A 14806-nucleotide genomic window follows, 5' to 3' on the forward strand; every position below is an offset into this window, starting at 1 on the left:
CATGTACCCTTAATGATGAAAGAAAATTCCATCTTTATAATTCAACCTTATAACTCATTTCAAATCATTAAGAAATCAAAAGGGTGAATGTATAACATAGAATTAATCACAATATGCATTGTTCTATGAAGGGCAGCAGGATATAGCTACTTCTTTTCTGAAGCATACTTTTATGGGATTATAGACAAGCATTGTCTTAGTATTTCTATTGCTGTGATGAGACACCACAACCATGACTGCTCTCATAAAGAAAAGTATTTACTTGGGGCTGGCTTACAGTTCCGAGGTTTAGTCCATCATTATCATGTGTGAGCATGGCAGCACACAGGCAGACATGGTACTGGAGAGTAGCTGAGAGTTCTACATCTGGATCCACAGGCAGCAGGAACAAGAGAGTGACACTGGGCCTGACTCAAGTTTTTGAAACTTCGAAGTCCACCCCAGTGACGTTTCCTCCAGCAGGCCACACCTCCCAATAATGCCTCTCCCAATGGGCCTATGGGGCCATTTTCATTCAGACCCACAAGCATCATTTTTGGAGCTCTTATAAATATGCAAAGAGAACCAAAGGTTTTGTTTTTGTTTTAACCTTACATAGAAATATACTGTGTTTTTGTATAAATCCTGGGGCTGAACTATTTCACAAGGGACCTTGAGGCCATACATAAGTACTTACATTGAGTTTAAATTTGTTTTTAATTTTGAAGAATCCATTTGGATTTAAAAAGAAAAACAAAATTAAGAGTAGCTAAATAAACAATTCTTAATGATATTGATAGCAGTGATCATATAATTTCAAATAATTTTTTCATACAGTATGACTTAATATCATCATAAAAGAATATAAATTGATACCATTATATAAGAACATAATTGCTTTGTTTTGCTTAAGGAGTATTTTGTGCCATTTAATTGCTGCCCACTGATAATTTAAAGGTTCCCTGATGGGTACTTAAAACATTGATATGTCAGACCATGATTATTCATTGGAAGATTTGGTGCTGTGTAACCAAACACACCAGAGGGAGTACAACACAGTTACAGATCTGAGAAAGTTAGAATTATCAATTCTCTCCCAGAATGTAAAATCATATCTTTATACTCAGGGTTCATTTGCCTCAAAAAAAAAGTGTATATTCTGATCCCATCCAAATGACCTGTCTTATGAATACTTCTTTGTGGAGCCCAAAGCATTCTTCAGATGTCATGGGAGAAAAACATTTTGCAGTTGTGAACTGCCTATTCCTAACTTGCTTCCCCAGTATTCCTTGGGACTAGTTTGTGCCATGTATTTATGCTTCCTGGGATTGCTATCTACAGCCCTGAGTTATTCTATTGTACAGTGACCTTAGGAATACTGTTGGTTTCTCCATGGGGAAACTGGGGAGACCATTTGTTCCCAAATTTAGTGTCTAGAATTTTTGTATAGAAATTGTATTTATATCTGAAGAATACAAAAATTTAAAGTATTTTATAGATAATGTTCCTCAAATTTGAATAAATGAGTTACCTTTAAATTATTGCAGAATGGCCTTTCCAAGCTTGGATAAAACCTATGGGGAGTAAATATGTGTATGCTTTCTTCAAGTACAATGTGTTCTAGTGCCATAGAGGTTTGCCAAAGCTCACCAGCTTCCCTGACATTGCTGGCTGTAGGGACCTTCCCTCCTTTCCAGGCAGCACATAAAATTACACAAACCCACCACAGGAAATACTGCAAGACAGTCCACAGTGCTTAGACCAGTGTGTGTGTGTGTGTGTGTGTGTGTGTGTGTGTGTGTGTGTGTGTGTGTGTATGTGTGTGTGTGTGTGTGTGTGTGTGACAGAAAAGCCCTGAGATGAACATAATCAGCATGAAAAACTAGGCTTATGTCTAGGTATATATCCAAGATGCACACTTCATGTTCAGATTAACAGTGTTTATGCTATAAAAATATTATGGTGTGTACATGTGTGTTTATAGTTTTAGCTTTGATTTCTCACTCCATTCCAGACTGTGATCTGTAATACTCATTATCTCTCAAGTTTTTCTCTGGAAGTGATATTTTTATGTCTAGTTGATAGTTATTTCATAAATGAGTAAAACACTATAAAAGACATTGTGTTGAAAGATCTTAATTTTTGAGTGAAAAAATCTATTTAAACCAAGCAGTTGTTTCCTGCAGTCAGACAGTGAGGTCTTCTGTAGTCAGCTGACAGCTTGTGGTTGTGCTCTGATCTCCCAGGGAAGGAGGAGGTTGCACTGTTTAAAATGCATAATAGAGTATTCATTTAGTTTTCTGGAAGCAGAGACGAGGCGCTCAGGGGAGAAGAGAGGCAGCGATGCTGCCCACGTTGAAGGGAAGCTTTTGTGGCACGTTACCAGATAGCAGTGCATACTGGAGGACATATCTGTCAGGGATACATGCCACCAGATGTGTTCTGCTTCCAAGAGTAGGCGACAAATCCAGTAAGAACAGATAAGAGCTCGAGAATAAGATGCTCAGGTGGATACTGAGGTTATTCTTATGCTCCACTGCCCTTTACCTCTCTTGGTACCTTCCAGAGAAATCAGTGTAGATGTATTTTTAGCTTGCTGTTTCCAGCGTCAATATGACAACATGCTTCTGTCTTGATATCAGTAAGCAGCTTCTACTGTTTCCTATTTTCTGCTAGCTACAATTTACAAAGGATGCCACAGCACTGGTAAGAGATGCACAGTAGCCATTTCCTTGTTTTTTAAGTTGTGTTTCATAGAGATTTGTAACAAGCCGATCTATTAAAAATTGTAAGTTTGCTTAATCATACTAATTTGCAGAGAGTGTATGTGATAAATGGTTTTCCTTCCTCCTCTATGTTTTTGGTTATGCCCTCTATAACTAGTGTTAAAGCATATTTCTCTGCATCTGTATTTTTTAAGCATCTCACCCTCTCCCTCTCCCTAATCCTTTGCTGTTATTTGGTAGCTGCACTTAAGCTTTATGGGCTGTGTAGTGTGGAGATAGGATGTGCTCCTAGACAGGAGTTAAGCGCATTGGATCAGGGGTGATAGTCACCACACCTAACTGCCTTGGAGCTGAGCATAGTCCTGTGTCTCATCCATGAGCTCTGTTGGTGTGGAATCTTTCTAATTAATTTCAGTTCTTAATTTTTCAAAAAGCATTGTTAGATAATTTTATAAATCTTTTTAAAAAGCTGCATGCATGCTTGTTGGTAATTGAATTGTCTTAAGTAAAAGAGACCTATTTATAAAGTAATGTTCGCTTAGCTTAAAATAAGTTTATATTCAGAAAGATGAATTATCTTTTTTATATTTTTTTGCTTTTAGTATGTGCTACTTAATTTCTTAAACATGCACATTCATTGACTTCAAATATGAAAATAATTAGCATGGCTATTTAGGGGCTTAATTTTTCAAGATTTTTAATTCTTTAGTTAATTGACAAGCCATTTCAGTAAATGTTTTGCTTGTTATAGTATTACTGCCTTAAATAACATGTTAATATTTTGACTTTCTTCCCTTGTAAACATTAAGAATCCTTTTTTTGCTGGGATTTATTAGATAGTCATTTAACCTGTTGATTGCTAAAAGATCTTAAAGCTTAAATGGAGAGATTTTAGAAATAGCATGCTATGTCTGGTTGGTTAGGAGCAATATTATATGTCTCATGAACCTTCTGGGAAAATTAATGATTGCAGTTTGTGTGTATGGCACGTTCTACAGTTTATTCAGTTTCTCTAAGAATAATTCTTGAGAATGTACCCTGTGCTGAGCTTTGCATGCATGCCATAATAAGCATCATTCGGGATTAAGGTAGGGCTTATTTAGTCACCTAGTGAACTGCAGACTTGACAGTTGTTGGTGACACCTCTCTCTGATTTCGTGCAGGCGTATTCTCAAGATGCCTACCTGAAAGGCAATGAGGCTTATAGCGGCAATGCCCGTAACATCCCCGAGCCTCCGCCAGTTTGCTACCCCTGGCTGCAGTCCACTCCTCCAGCCGCGGCACAGCCAGCGGACACAGCTCCTCCAGACCCGCTACCGAACAAACAGCAAACCAGTACACCGGTCCTGACACAGCCTGGCCGGGCCTACAGGATGGAAATACAAGTGCCTCCATCACCAACAGATGTTGCCAAGTCCAACACAGCAGTGTGTGTTTGCAATGAAAGTGTGAGGACTGTCATTGTGCCTTCTGAGAAGGTCGTAGACTTGCTGTCCAATAGAAACAACCATTCAGGTCCTTCGCACAGAACTGAAGAAGTAAGGTATGGTGTGAATGAGCAGACCTCTTCAAAAGCAGCGTCCAGAACCACGTCGCCGTCATCAGTCCCCACTGCCCATCTGAGTCATCAGACCCCAGGCTCCAGAGTGTTGGAACCTTCTGGAATTTTACTTAAATCTGGAAATTACAGTGGCCATTCGGAAGGCGTCTCAAGTAGTAGGCCTCAGGCTGTGGATTCTCCGTCTGTGCCTGTCAATCACTATTCCCCAAACTCCCACCAGCACATAGACTGGAAAAATTATAAGACTTATAAAGAATACATTGATAATAGGAGATTGCACATAGGTTGTCGGACAATTCAAGAGAGGCTGGACAGCTTACGAGCCGCATCTCAGAGTGCAGCAGACTATCACCAGGTGGTGCCCACCCGCACTGCCCTGCAGGTACGGCGTCGCAGCACCTCTCACGATCGGGCGCCCCAGTCGGTTCAGATCCGGCAGCGCAGCGTATCTCAGGAAAGACTGGAAGATTCTGTGCTGATGAAGTATTGCCCAAGAAGCGCCTCTCAAGGAGCGCTGACCTCCCCGCCTGTCAGTTTTAGTAATCACAGAACTCGTTCGTGGGATTACATCGAGGGACAGGGTGAGACCACAGCGGGAGCCAGTTCTGAAGGTCCAGTGCCCGACTCAAATGGGGAACGAAAACAGACGTACAAGTGGAGTGGCTTCACGGAGCAAGATGATAGACGAGGCATTTATGAGAGACCCAGGCAGCAAGAAATTCACAGGCCTTTCCGAGGTTCAAGTTTGACTGTGGCCCCTGTTGTTAATTCTGACAGCAGGCGACTGAGTGGTAGAGGACCCGTCTCACAGTTTAAGAAAGTCCCACCAGACCTGAGACAGCCACATCCCAACAGAAACTTTACAACTACCAGTGGCGTGTCACTGCCAAGGGGTGTTTCCCAGGACAGGTCCCCACTTGTGAAAGTCCGAAGTAATTCTCTGAAAGCGCCTTCTACTCCTGTCTCAAAACCATCCTTCAGCCAGCACTCACTGGTTTCCACAAAAGACCAAAGGCCAGTCAATCATCTACATCAGCATGGTCCACTGAGTCAGCAGACGTGGTTTAGACCGGAAAGAACCCTCGATCACCAGCTGGGGACCGAGATGTCCCCATGTTTACCCGAAACTTCTGCTAAGACCGGGCCTCAGCTCAGTGAGAACTTGGGAACCTCAGACTTAGAATTACCTGCCAGTCCAAGGAATGGAGATTTAAATTTACAGGAGGCTGAAATTCAGCAGCCAGATGTGCCAGATAATAAAGAATCTGTCATCCTAAGAGAAAAACCTCCATCTGGTCGCCAGACGCCACAGCCTTTAAGACATCAGTCTTACATCTTGGCAGTGAACGACCAGGAAACCGGGTCAGACACCACCTGCTGGCTGCCAAATGATGCTCGCAGAGAGGTCCATATAAAAAGGATGGAGGAGAGGAAGGCGTCAAGCACCAGTCCGCCCGGTGATTCCCTGGCTTCCATCCCGTTCATAGGTGAGCTCATTCAGAGGCACTGCACAGCGCCAACTATGTAAAAACGTGTTCAGATAGGTCGGACTTACATTCCATAGACATAGATGTCTTAAACTGTGCTTTCAAAGCCTTTTAAGTGTTGTTTACTTAGTGGTTTTCATGCCGTATTTCACCGCCTGCTCAGGCTTTCCTGCATTGCATCTAAAAGAGCTGCTTATCAAATGTGTCCACCACAGATGTGCTCCAGGCAGACCCACGTTTGTACTTTGGATTGCACATCTCTCTGTCAAAGTAGAGCGTACATGGTGAGAGTGCTGGAATGTTAAATCTGTAGTTCATGTCATCATTCCCTATGCCTAGAACACCGCCTGGAGGAAAGAGGCACTCATGCAGGAAATAGTTGTTGAAGTAGTAGCTGAATGATACTTTGCAGTGATGACTAAATGTATAGAAAAATGGAGGGAAGAGAAAGGAAGGAAAGGAATTATGTCATAATTACTATGCAGTCCTAAGACATAATCTACAAGCATAGTTATGATAGATATACTTAATAATGTCTTCATTTTTATAAAGAAGAAGTCTAGAGTATAGAGAACTAACTACTTCCCTAAAGGCACTTAGAAATGAGGGCTCTAGGTTAGCTTGATTCAGTGTCAGAAACACTCCAAGGGCACTGTTCTCTATGGAGCACATTGTAAAGAGGGACCATGTAGCTGGAATTTTTTCCAATCCCACCCGGGCCCGCAGCTGCTCAGACCCAAGTAAACACACAGATGCTTATATTAATTAAAACTGTTTGGCCTAATGGCTCAGGCTTCTTGCTAGCTAGATCTTACAGTTAATTTAACTCATAATTCTTATTTATGTTTAGCCACATGGCTTGGTACCTTTTCCCAGCTCTGCCTTTACATCTTGCTTCTCATGGCGGCAGCTGGCAATGTCTCCTGACTCAAGCCTTCCACTTCCCAGAATTCTCCTCTCTCTTATCCCACCTACACTATACTTCCTGCCTGACTACTGGCCAGTCAGCGTTTTATTTATCAATCAATCAGAGCAACACATTTCACAGCATATAGGACATCCACAACAGGACCATGCATCTGTGTGTACACAGGCCTTGCTTTGCCACCAGTGCCTCCTCTTACAAGTTGTGAAAGACTCTCCGTAGCTTTGTGATGTAATGTTTGTCAGTTTCTTACTTTTTCCTTTCTAGAGAAACAATTGAACTGGCAGGTGGCAGCATCCAAGTCATCCTGAAAGGAACAGTCTGCATAGTGTCAAATTTTTATAAATAGGATACTTTCATAGTGAGGAGTGTTTCAGCCAAAATTATACCCACCTGCATGTTTGTGTCCTTACTGCCAAGCCTACTGAATAGTTCCTGTTGTACATAGAATTTAATACCTCATCTACATAGGTAACTGAGAACTAATGGTGTGAGTGTGTGTGTGTGTGTGTATGTGTGTTTTAAAGTCCTACAACCTGAAGCCACATTTTACAGTCCACTAGGATCTCACCAGAATGACAGCATTATATTTTCTTTCTTCATAATGAGAATGTTAGAATAAGATGACATAGAATAGGTTTTTTTTTTTTGAAGTGCTGGCTATTATCTGTTAATACTTAATCTTTCTAATCCTATAAAGTGCAGAGATAAAATGAAAATCAACTATTTTATTAAAAAGCAGCCATTAACTGAAATCTAGAACCGTTATCTATTCTGTATATAAGTAGATAATGAAAACAGACCATATTCATTAAGAATGAAATGCTCAGGGCTAGGGTGATGGCCCAGCAGTTGACAGTGCTTCCTGGTCTTCCAGAGGATCTGAGTTGAATTCCCAGTTCGCCCACACCAAGTGTCCTCCATGGTATCTGTACATGTGTGATGTAGACTCACATGGATGCACATACAAAACAAAAATCAAGCTGGGTGGTGGTGGTGCACACCTTTAATCCCAACACTCAGGATGCAGAGGCAGGTGGATCTCTGAGTTCAAGGCTAGCCTGGTCTACAGAGTGAGTTCTAGGACAGCCAGAGTTACACAGAGAAACACTGTCTCAAGAAGCAAAACAAAACATCAGTCTTTTTTAAAAAGAACAAAAGTGCTCACTAACTCCCTTCATTGATTTTGAGTACTTAATAAAACCTTTCTCATAATTCCTACAAATAAGCACATCTGTTTTAGATACTTCCTGAAGTTACACAGCAAAACTGCACTTAAAACCCGCTTACCTCCTTCACAGATAGCCTGTGGTCACTGTGGCACTGGTTACACTACACCAGGAGCAGAGGCGGAGATGCCTGCGGTTCTTTGACTGTTTTCCTCCTGTGGAAACTGTCCATCACATGATCAGCCTCCCAGACTTTCCCAAGCCTGAGGGGGGCAGCTCGGCATCTCCTGAGTTTTTTACAGCACATTCCAGCTTTTATACTATTTACTGCTGCTTGAAGTAAAGACACTGAAAGGAATATAATTTTAGTATTCATCTATTTTTTTAGAAAATAAGCTTTCTTTTTACTTAAAGTATTTACCCTTTTCCTTGTGGTGCATTTGACTTTTTGATTAAAAATCTTTTATTGAAACTTTCAATTCTAAAGACCTCGTTGTGTTAAGGAGAAGTTGCAGAGCTTCTGTGTTCTTTTTGAATTCATAAAACCTCAGTCCTTAGTGCCCAGCTTTAAATGTTATCCTGTGTGTTTTTCATTACTGATTGGTTATATAATTACATATTCTAGGGATAGTAGGATAGATAGCAAGATCCAAGTAGAGAGAAGAGAATGTATGCAATGTTCTTAAAGGGCTTTCCAAGAACACAGATTAGGTTGTGTTACTGAGAAACAATTGAGCAGCCAAAGAAACTGACAAGTGTTAGCTTACTTGGGAAAACAAGCTTTTGTCTTTTTACGATAGCACTCTTCAAGTCCTTAATACAGTACTAGATGCTATGAACTTCCTAGGTTTAGTATGATATCTCAAAAATCTCTGCTAGTCCATTCCTTTGTTTAGATTGTCTATGGGGTTAGTGGACTATAAGCCACATTTTGGTGTATGTTGAGCTATGTTTTGTGCTACTTCATTCAAATGTTAAGTAACAAGGAAAAAATTAAGGCTGCTTTTGTGCCATCAAACCCAGAGGTCCTCTTATTTTAATAATGCTTTTTGTTACTTGAAAACATTATAGATTAGTGCCCTCAAATACCAAGTGCCTTGTCTTTTCCCCAAAATGTCAGTGTAGAGCCAGTCCACTGGTTTAGCTGTCTATCAGACAGAACTAATGTCTGACAGCAGTGGTTTTCAACCTGTGCATCATGACTGCTTTGGGGGTCAAACGACCCTCTCCCAGGGGTCCCCTGTCAGATGTATTTACATTCATAACAGTAGCAAAATTAGTTATGAAGTAGCAACAAAAATCATTTTATGGTTAGGGGTTCGCACTACATTGGGAACGGTATTAAAGGGTCGTAGCATGAGGAAGGTTGAGAACCACTGTTTCACAGGAAGAGAACTCTCCTTACATTGTATTACACATTTAACATGTATCGTTAACCCTGTACTACAACCAATGTAGAAAAAAATCAACATTTCTTTATCAAATCAAGAATATTAGTTATTAGCAGTAGTTTGCAAATCTGTTACACACTACATATACTTTACAAGGCTACATAAGTTTTGAGGACATCTTCAGATTCCTTTATAGGCAAATAGAAAATCCAAAATGATTAACCATTTGTAGAATGAAGACTGAGTAGGCTGTAGCAGCAGGTACTTAGAGGGCAGGATGGCTGATTGAACCAAGAAGCCAAGGGCAACACAAACCTGTCTCAGTAAAAATGAGAAGTGAGAATTATATCTCTTCTTACTCCCCTCTGTAGATTTAAATAAAAGACATGGTATTTGCTGTGTTAGAATAGCTTTTTAAATGGCTGTGTCACAGCTGAGTTTGTTTTAGAAGGTTGAAGGCCCACCCCACCCCATCCTGCTGTAACGGGTACTGAGATGTAGCTAGAGTTTTCCTGCCTGGCCCACAGTCAGGACAAATCTCTGTCACCCGCCAGTCCCACAGCCGCTCAGACCCAACCAAGTAAACACGAGACTTATATTGCTTACAAACTGTATGGCCGTGGCAGGCTTCTTGCTAACTGTACTTATATCTTAAATTAATCCATTTTTATAAATCTATACCTTGCCACATGGCTTGTGGCTTACCAGCATCTTCACATGCTGCTGGTCATGGCGGGAGCTGGCAGTGACTCCCCCCACCCCCGCCTTCCCGTTCTTTCTTTTCTCCTCTCTGTTAGTCCTGCCTATACTTCCTGCCTAGCCACTGGCCAATTAGTGTTTTATTTATTGACCAATCAGAGCAATTTGACATACAGACCATCCCACAGCACTAAGAAGAGAGGTAAATTTGCCTAGGGTGTAGAAAAACATCAGATTCTTCACAATCTCATTTAAAAAAACATTTATTATGTGTATGGATTTTTTGCCCGCATGTATGTCTGTGTAGCACATGTGTGCAGTGCCTGCAGAAGCCAGAGAAGGGCATCAGATCCCCTGGACCTGGTTACAAATGGCTGTGACCTGCCATGGGGCACTGGGAATAGAAACTGGTTCCTCCAGAAGAGCATCCAATACTCTTAACCACGAACCATCTCTCTAGTCCTGATTTCATTTCATTCCCTTCCTCCCTCCCTCCCTCCCCACTCCCCTATCTCTGTCTCTGTCTGCCCCCCTCCTCTCTGCTCCCCCCTCTTCAAGACAGGGTCTCAGTAGATAACCCTGGCTCTCCTAGAACTCACTATGCACACCAGGCTGGCCTCCGAATCACAGAGAGCCTGTCTCCCAAGTTCTGGGATTGGACACTACATGTGCCATGATGCTTGGCTCCCTTGTTTCATTGACAGTTGTAAATGCTTATGGGATATAAGGTGATATTTGATCATCTACATTGTACAATAACCAGATGAGGTGATTAGCATTTCCACCTCCTTCTACATTTATTATTTCTTTATGGTATATGCATTCAAAACCCCCTTCTGTTTTGAGAACATAATTTGTTGTCAGTGCTTTCCCAGTGGTGCTGTAAAATTCCAGAATTTATTCCTCCTGTGTAGCTCAAACTTGGTGCCTCTTCTCTAGCCTCTGGGAACCACATGCATGTGAAATCATATGGATGGTTGACTTTCCCCTCCTGACTTCACTTAGCAAAATGCCCCCACATCCACCCACCCCCAGGTTTGCTTACATTGCAAATGATCCTTTAAAAAAAATCATTTCATAGTATTCGGTTGTATATATATTCCAAATTTTATTTGTGTCATGATCCCAAGCATGGGCACTTCTTCAGTTGATTCCATGTTGAGTCTTGTGAATAGTTCTGGGGCATACCTGAGGAATCGGATGCCTCTCCAACATACAGATGTCGCTTCTCTTGGATATATACCCAGTGGTGGGATTGCTGCTTTTGACTCTGAAGAACCTTCATACTGTTAACAGCATGTGAGGATTACCTTGCACACCATTGCCAACACTTGGTACCTGAGTCTTCTGGGTCTAATGGCTGGAGTGAGGTGATAGCGCAGAGCAGTTGTGGTGTGTTTCCTGCTGATGTGTGTTTGTGAGCTTCTACTCTGCTCTTTTGCTCATTCTAAAATCAGTTTATTTTGGGAATGATGGCAGCTATGGAGTCCTTAAATGTCCTGGACATTTTGAGCCCTTGTCAGATGTATAGTTTGTAAACATTTTCTATCATTTTCTATGTTCTCTTGACTCGGTTATTTCCCTTGGTTTTCATATAATCCCACTTGTCTGTTTTTGCATTTGTTACCTACTCTTTTGACATCTTATTGAAAGAAACAAATCCTTGTAGTTTTGGATGTGCAGGTCTTACCTCTAAGTCTGCCATCCATTTGACCTGGCTGTTGTATAGAGAAAGGGTGTGATTTATTCTGGGTGTTGATATGTTTTTCCAGAGAGGGGAAGCTGGTGCTCAGGTGTCTTCTTTATTCAGACCGAGATCCCCCCTCGGCTGTGCTGCCCACGTCAGCTGGGTTTCCCCTCTTCAGTTACATCCTTCTGGAAATGCCACCACAGACAAACCCAGAGAGTGCGTTTCCGTGATGATTCCAAGTCTAATCAAGTTGACAGTGGAATATTAATCATCACAATGATCATGCCATCTGCAAACAAAAATTTAAACCTATTTCCTATTGTGATGGCGTTGTCATCTTTTTGGTTTTTCGAGACAGGGTTTCTCTGTGTAGCTTTGCGCCTTTCCTGGGACTCACTTACTTGGTAGCCCAGGCTGGCCTCGAACTCACAGAGATCCACCTGCCCCTGCCTCCCGAGTGCTGGGATTAAAGGCGTGCGCCACCACTGCCCGGCTCGGCGTTGTCATCTCTTAATTGGGCTTTCTCTTGTTTTCTTTTAGAGTGACTAAGGGTTTGTCAATCTTGTTTATCTTTGCAGAGAATTAACTTTTTGTTTTATTGACTCTTTGTATTTATTTAAAGGCGTTATTGCTTTTAGTCATAAAATAGAAATGTTACAATTTTTTAAACATTAGTTCTTTTTGCTAAAATACTTATTAAAATGATAGATTGTTAGAATTTGCACAGAATTAGTGTTTGACTTTCTGAACCAAGTAATCAAAATTCTGTTTTATATCATTATAGTTTCATTGTAAAGGATTCCATTATGGGACATCTAATCGTATGCTTTATAGTTCTGGCCTCTTATTAAATTATATTTGGTCTAAAATATTAGAATTTAAATCATGGATGTTTTTACAAGAGTAAGAATTTAGAATGAAGTTCTTGCTCACTAACGGAAGACAGGTGCCAAGCAGGACTAGTGTGAGGCTTGGTTTAGATGACGTCATTGAATTCTGCTGTCTTAGTCTATAAAGTCCTATGTTTTGGGGTTTCATTTGTTTTACAGGAAGTAGGATATGTAAACCATTTACATGTACTAGCACATGCTAAGCACCATTAATGTTAGCTGTCATGCATGCATACAAATTTGTTTGACAGATGGTGACAGACTTGGAGATGGTGAAAACTCAGCACAGAATTTCCGTTTCTACAGGTCCATCTGCACAAAGCTAATGGGAAAACCATGACTGACCCCTGTCGGGGAAAGAAGGGGCCTTCTTGTGATTTACATAAAAGTGCCAAATAGATCAGAATGTCCTGGTAGTGCACCACTTCTGGCTGTTACAAGCTGGGCTGCCTTATCACACTCACAAAAATGAAAGACTTGTGTCAGGGGTGGATGGACGGACTTGCAAAGTAACTTTTCATATAATGTCTGATTATTTGCTTTGGCCCATTTGGGTTATAGATATACCTACACATTTGGATATGCTTGTTTTCATTTACACATAGTTAAGAAAAATGAGTATTTTTTCCCATCTTTTCAGAGTTATTGGCGTCACTAGAGCAGTGGCTGTGTAAGGTGAATTTTAATAGACAACTGTGTCATTTACTGGTGCTTTGGTGGCTGTAAAACCTTTATTGGCCCTTTAAGTAACAACAGTCGACTGTGAAGTTTTTAGGGTTGCAGTAATTGTTTTCCTTCTTTACAGATGAACCAACTAGTCCTAGCATTGATCACGACATCGCCCACATCCCTGCATCCGCTGTCATCTCGGCCTCTACCTCCCAGGTCCTCTCCATAGCAACAGTTCCTCCCAGCCTCGCAACTTCCGCTCCTTTGATTCGACGTCAGCTCTCCCATGACCAAGGTATGCTTCAAGTGATTCTGCACACCGAACCTCACAATGCATGGCAAACTGATCTTTTGACCAGTCCAAGAATCTGGAAAACCACTTGAAAAGTCTGAATGCTGGGTTTTAATTGCAGAATCTGTTGGACCTCCCAGCTTGGATGGCCAGCACAACTCAAAGACAGAAAGATCAAAATCCTATGATGAAGGGCTGGATGATTATAGAGAAGATGCAAAATTGTAAGTTTCAGATGTATTATTTTAAATGTTTTCATATGAATGGTATTCATTGTGAGTTTAGCTTTTAAGGCTGTCTCGTTTTTAACTTTGACATTAGAAGTGCAAATCAAATAGTATCAAAGTAACATCCATTTGATTTTAGAAGTTATATTTTTATTGATATATAGCAATATACTTTTATATGTTATAGATTTAAGATGCTTTTCCTCCCCCAGACTTGTAGCTATTTATAGTGGTTTTATAATGTCTTTATAATGAGGTAGGGCTATTACTCATCATTATGATGTGTTCTTTCAAAATTCTGCTGGTTATTTTTATTTTATTACTTGAACCTTCCAATATGATTTTCTAGTTCTTTTTCATGTGATATTTTCATTAACACACTGTCTGGTTCATAGATTAGTTTAGGAAATGTTGACAGCTTTTATAGCATTGAACCTTTTATCAGTGACCAATTCTTATGTCATTTTGTTTAATACCCTCTTATACTTTCATCAGATTGTCATTTATATTCTAATTCAATTAGTTCTTCTAGGACTAGTCACTTAAGAGTGGTTCCTGTGAGATACGGCCAGGGTACAGTGTTCCAGCTCAGTAGGAATTGTCCTAACGATACCAGGTTGGATATGTGAGCTGTTTGAGCTTTTCACTAAAACATGTCTGCCACACTCCAGGCTCCTTCCCAACACAGGCTGTGCACAGCTTTCTTTAAAATGGCAGCACTGTGTGTTTCCTCGTTTACTTGCTCCATGTACGATGTCTTAGACAGTATTAATGCCCCATTGCCTTCTCTGGTTCCTTCCCTCTCTAAGAACAGACCCCACTATTCTTCCCGTCTGTGTCCCTGTGTCTCACTGAGTTCAGTTAGGGCAGCTTGTGTGAGCACGTGTGGAGTTATTCACCCAGCATGAACACCTTGCCAGTGGCCACACTCAGGAAGAAAATGTCTCCCCTCACTGGGGCTGGGTGGTGGCCGGTGAGTTTGTCACAGCTCCACCTTGTGTCCCATGAGTGAATGGGGGCAGAGGGGTGGCTTTGATCTCAGAGACAGTGAACTGCGGTGGGATTTGAATTTTGCCGCTTATTGTGTCCTCTCTATTGGCT

The 14806-nt window shown here is 41.1% G+C and overlaps 1 protein-coding gene across 19 annotated transcripts in view; it reads left to right on the plus strand.

Moving 5' to 3' along the window:
* Window positions 1–14806, plus strand: part of Arhgap21 (Rho GTPase activating protein 21) — a 128467-nt gene that overhangs the window by 91209 nt on the left and 22452 nt on the right. For 8 of the 19 annotated variants that reach the window (XM_076572578.1, XM_076572577.1, XM_076572573.1 and 5 more), the window contains 3 exons: window positions 3869–5753; window positions 13323–13481; window positions 13600–13702. In XM_076572578.1, the coding sequence (XP_076428693.1) occupies window positions 3869–5753; window positions 13323–13481; window positions 13600–13702 (2147 nt within the window). Of the gene's footprint in view, window positions 1–2655; window positions 2686–3868; window positions 5754–13322; window positions 13482–13599; window positions 13703–14228; window positions 14322–14806 lie in introns of all 19 variants that reach the window. The other 11 variants (XM_076572570.1, XM_076572567.1, XM_076572569.1 and 8 more) reach the window with 3 other exon arrangements.

The sequence above is a fragment of the Peromyscus maniculatus genome, chromosome 5, assembly GCF_049852395.1.
Source record: "Peromyscus maniculatus bairdii isolate BWxNUB_F1_BW_parent chromosome 5, HU_Pman_BW_mat_3.1, whole genome shotgun sequence".
Classification (NCBI taxonomy): Eukaryota; Metazoa; Chordata; class Mammalia; order Rodentia; family Cricetidae; genus Peromyscus; species Peromyscus maniculatus.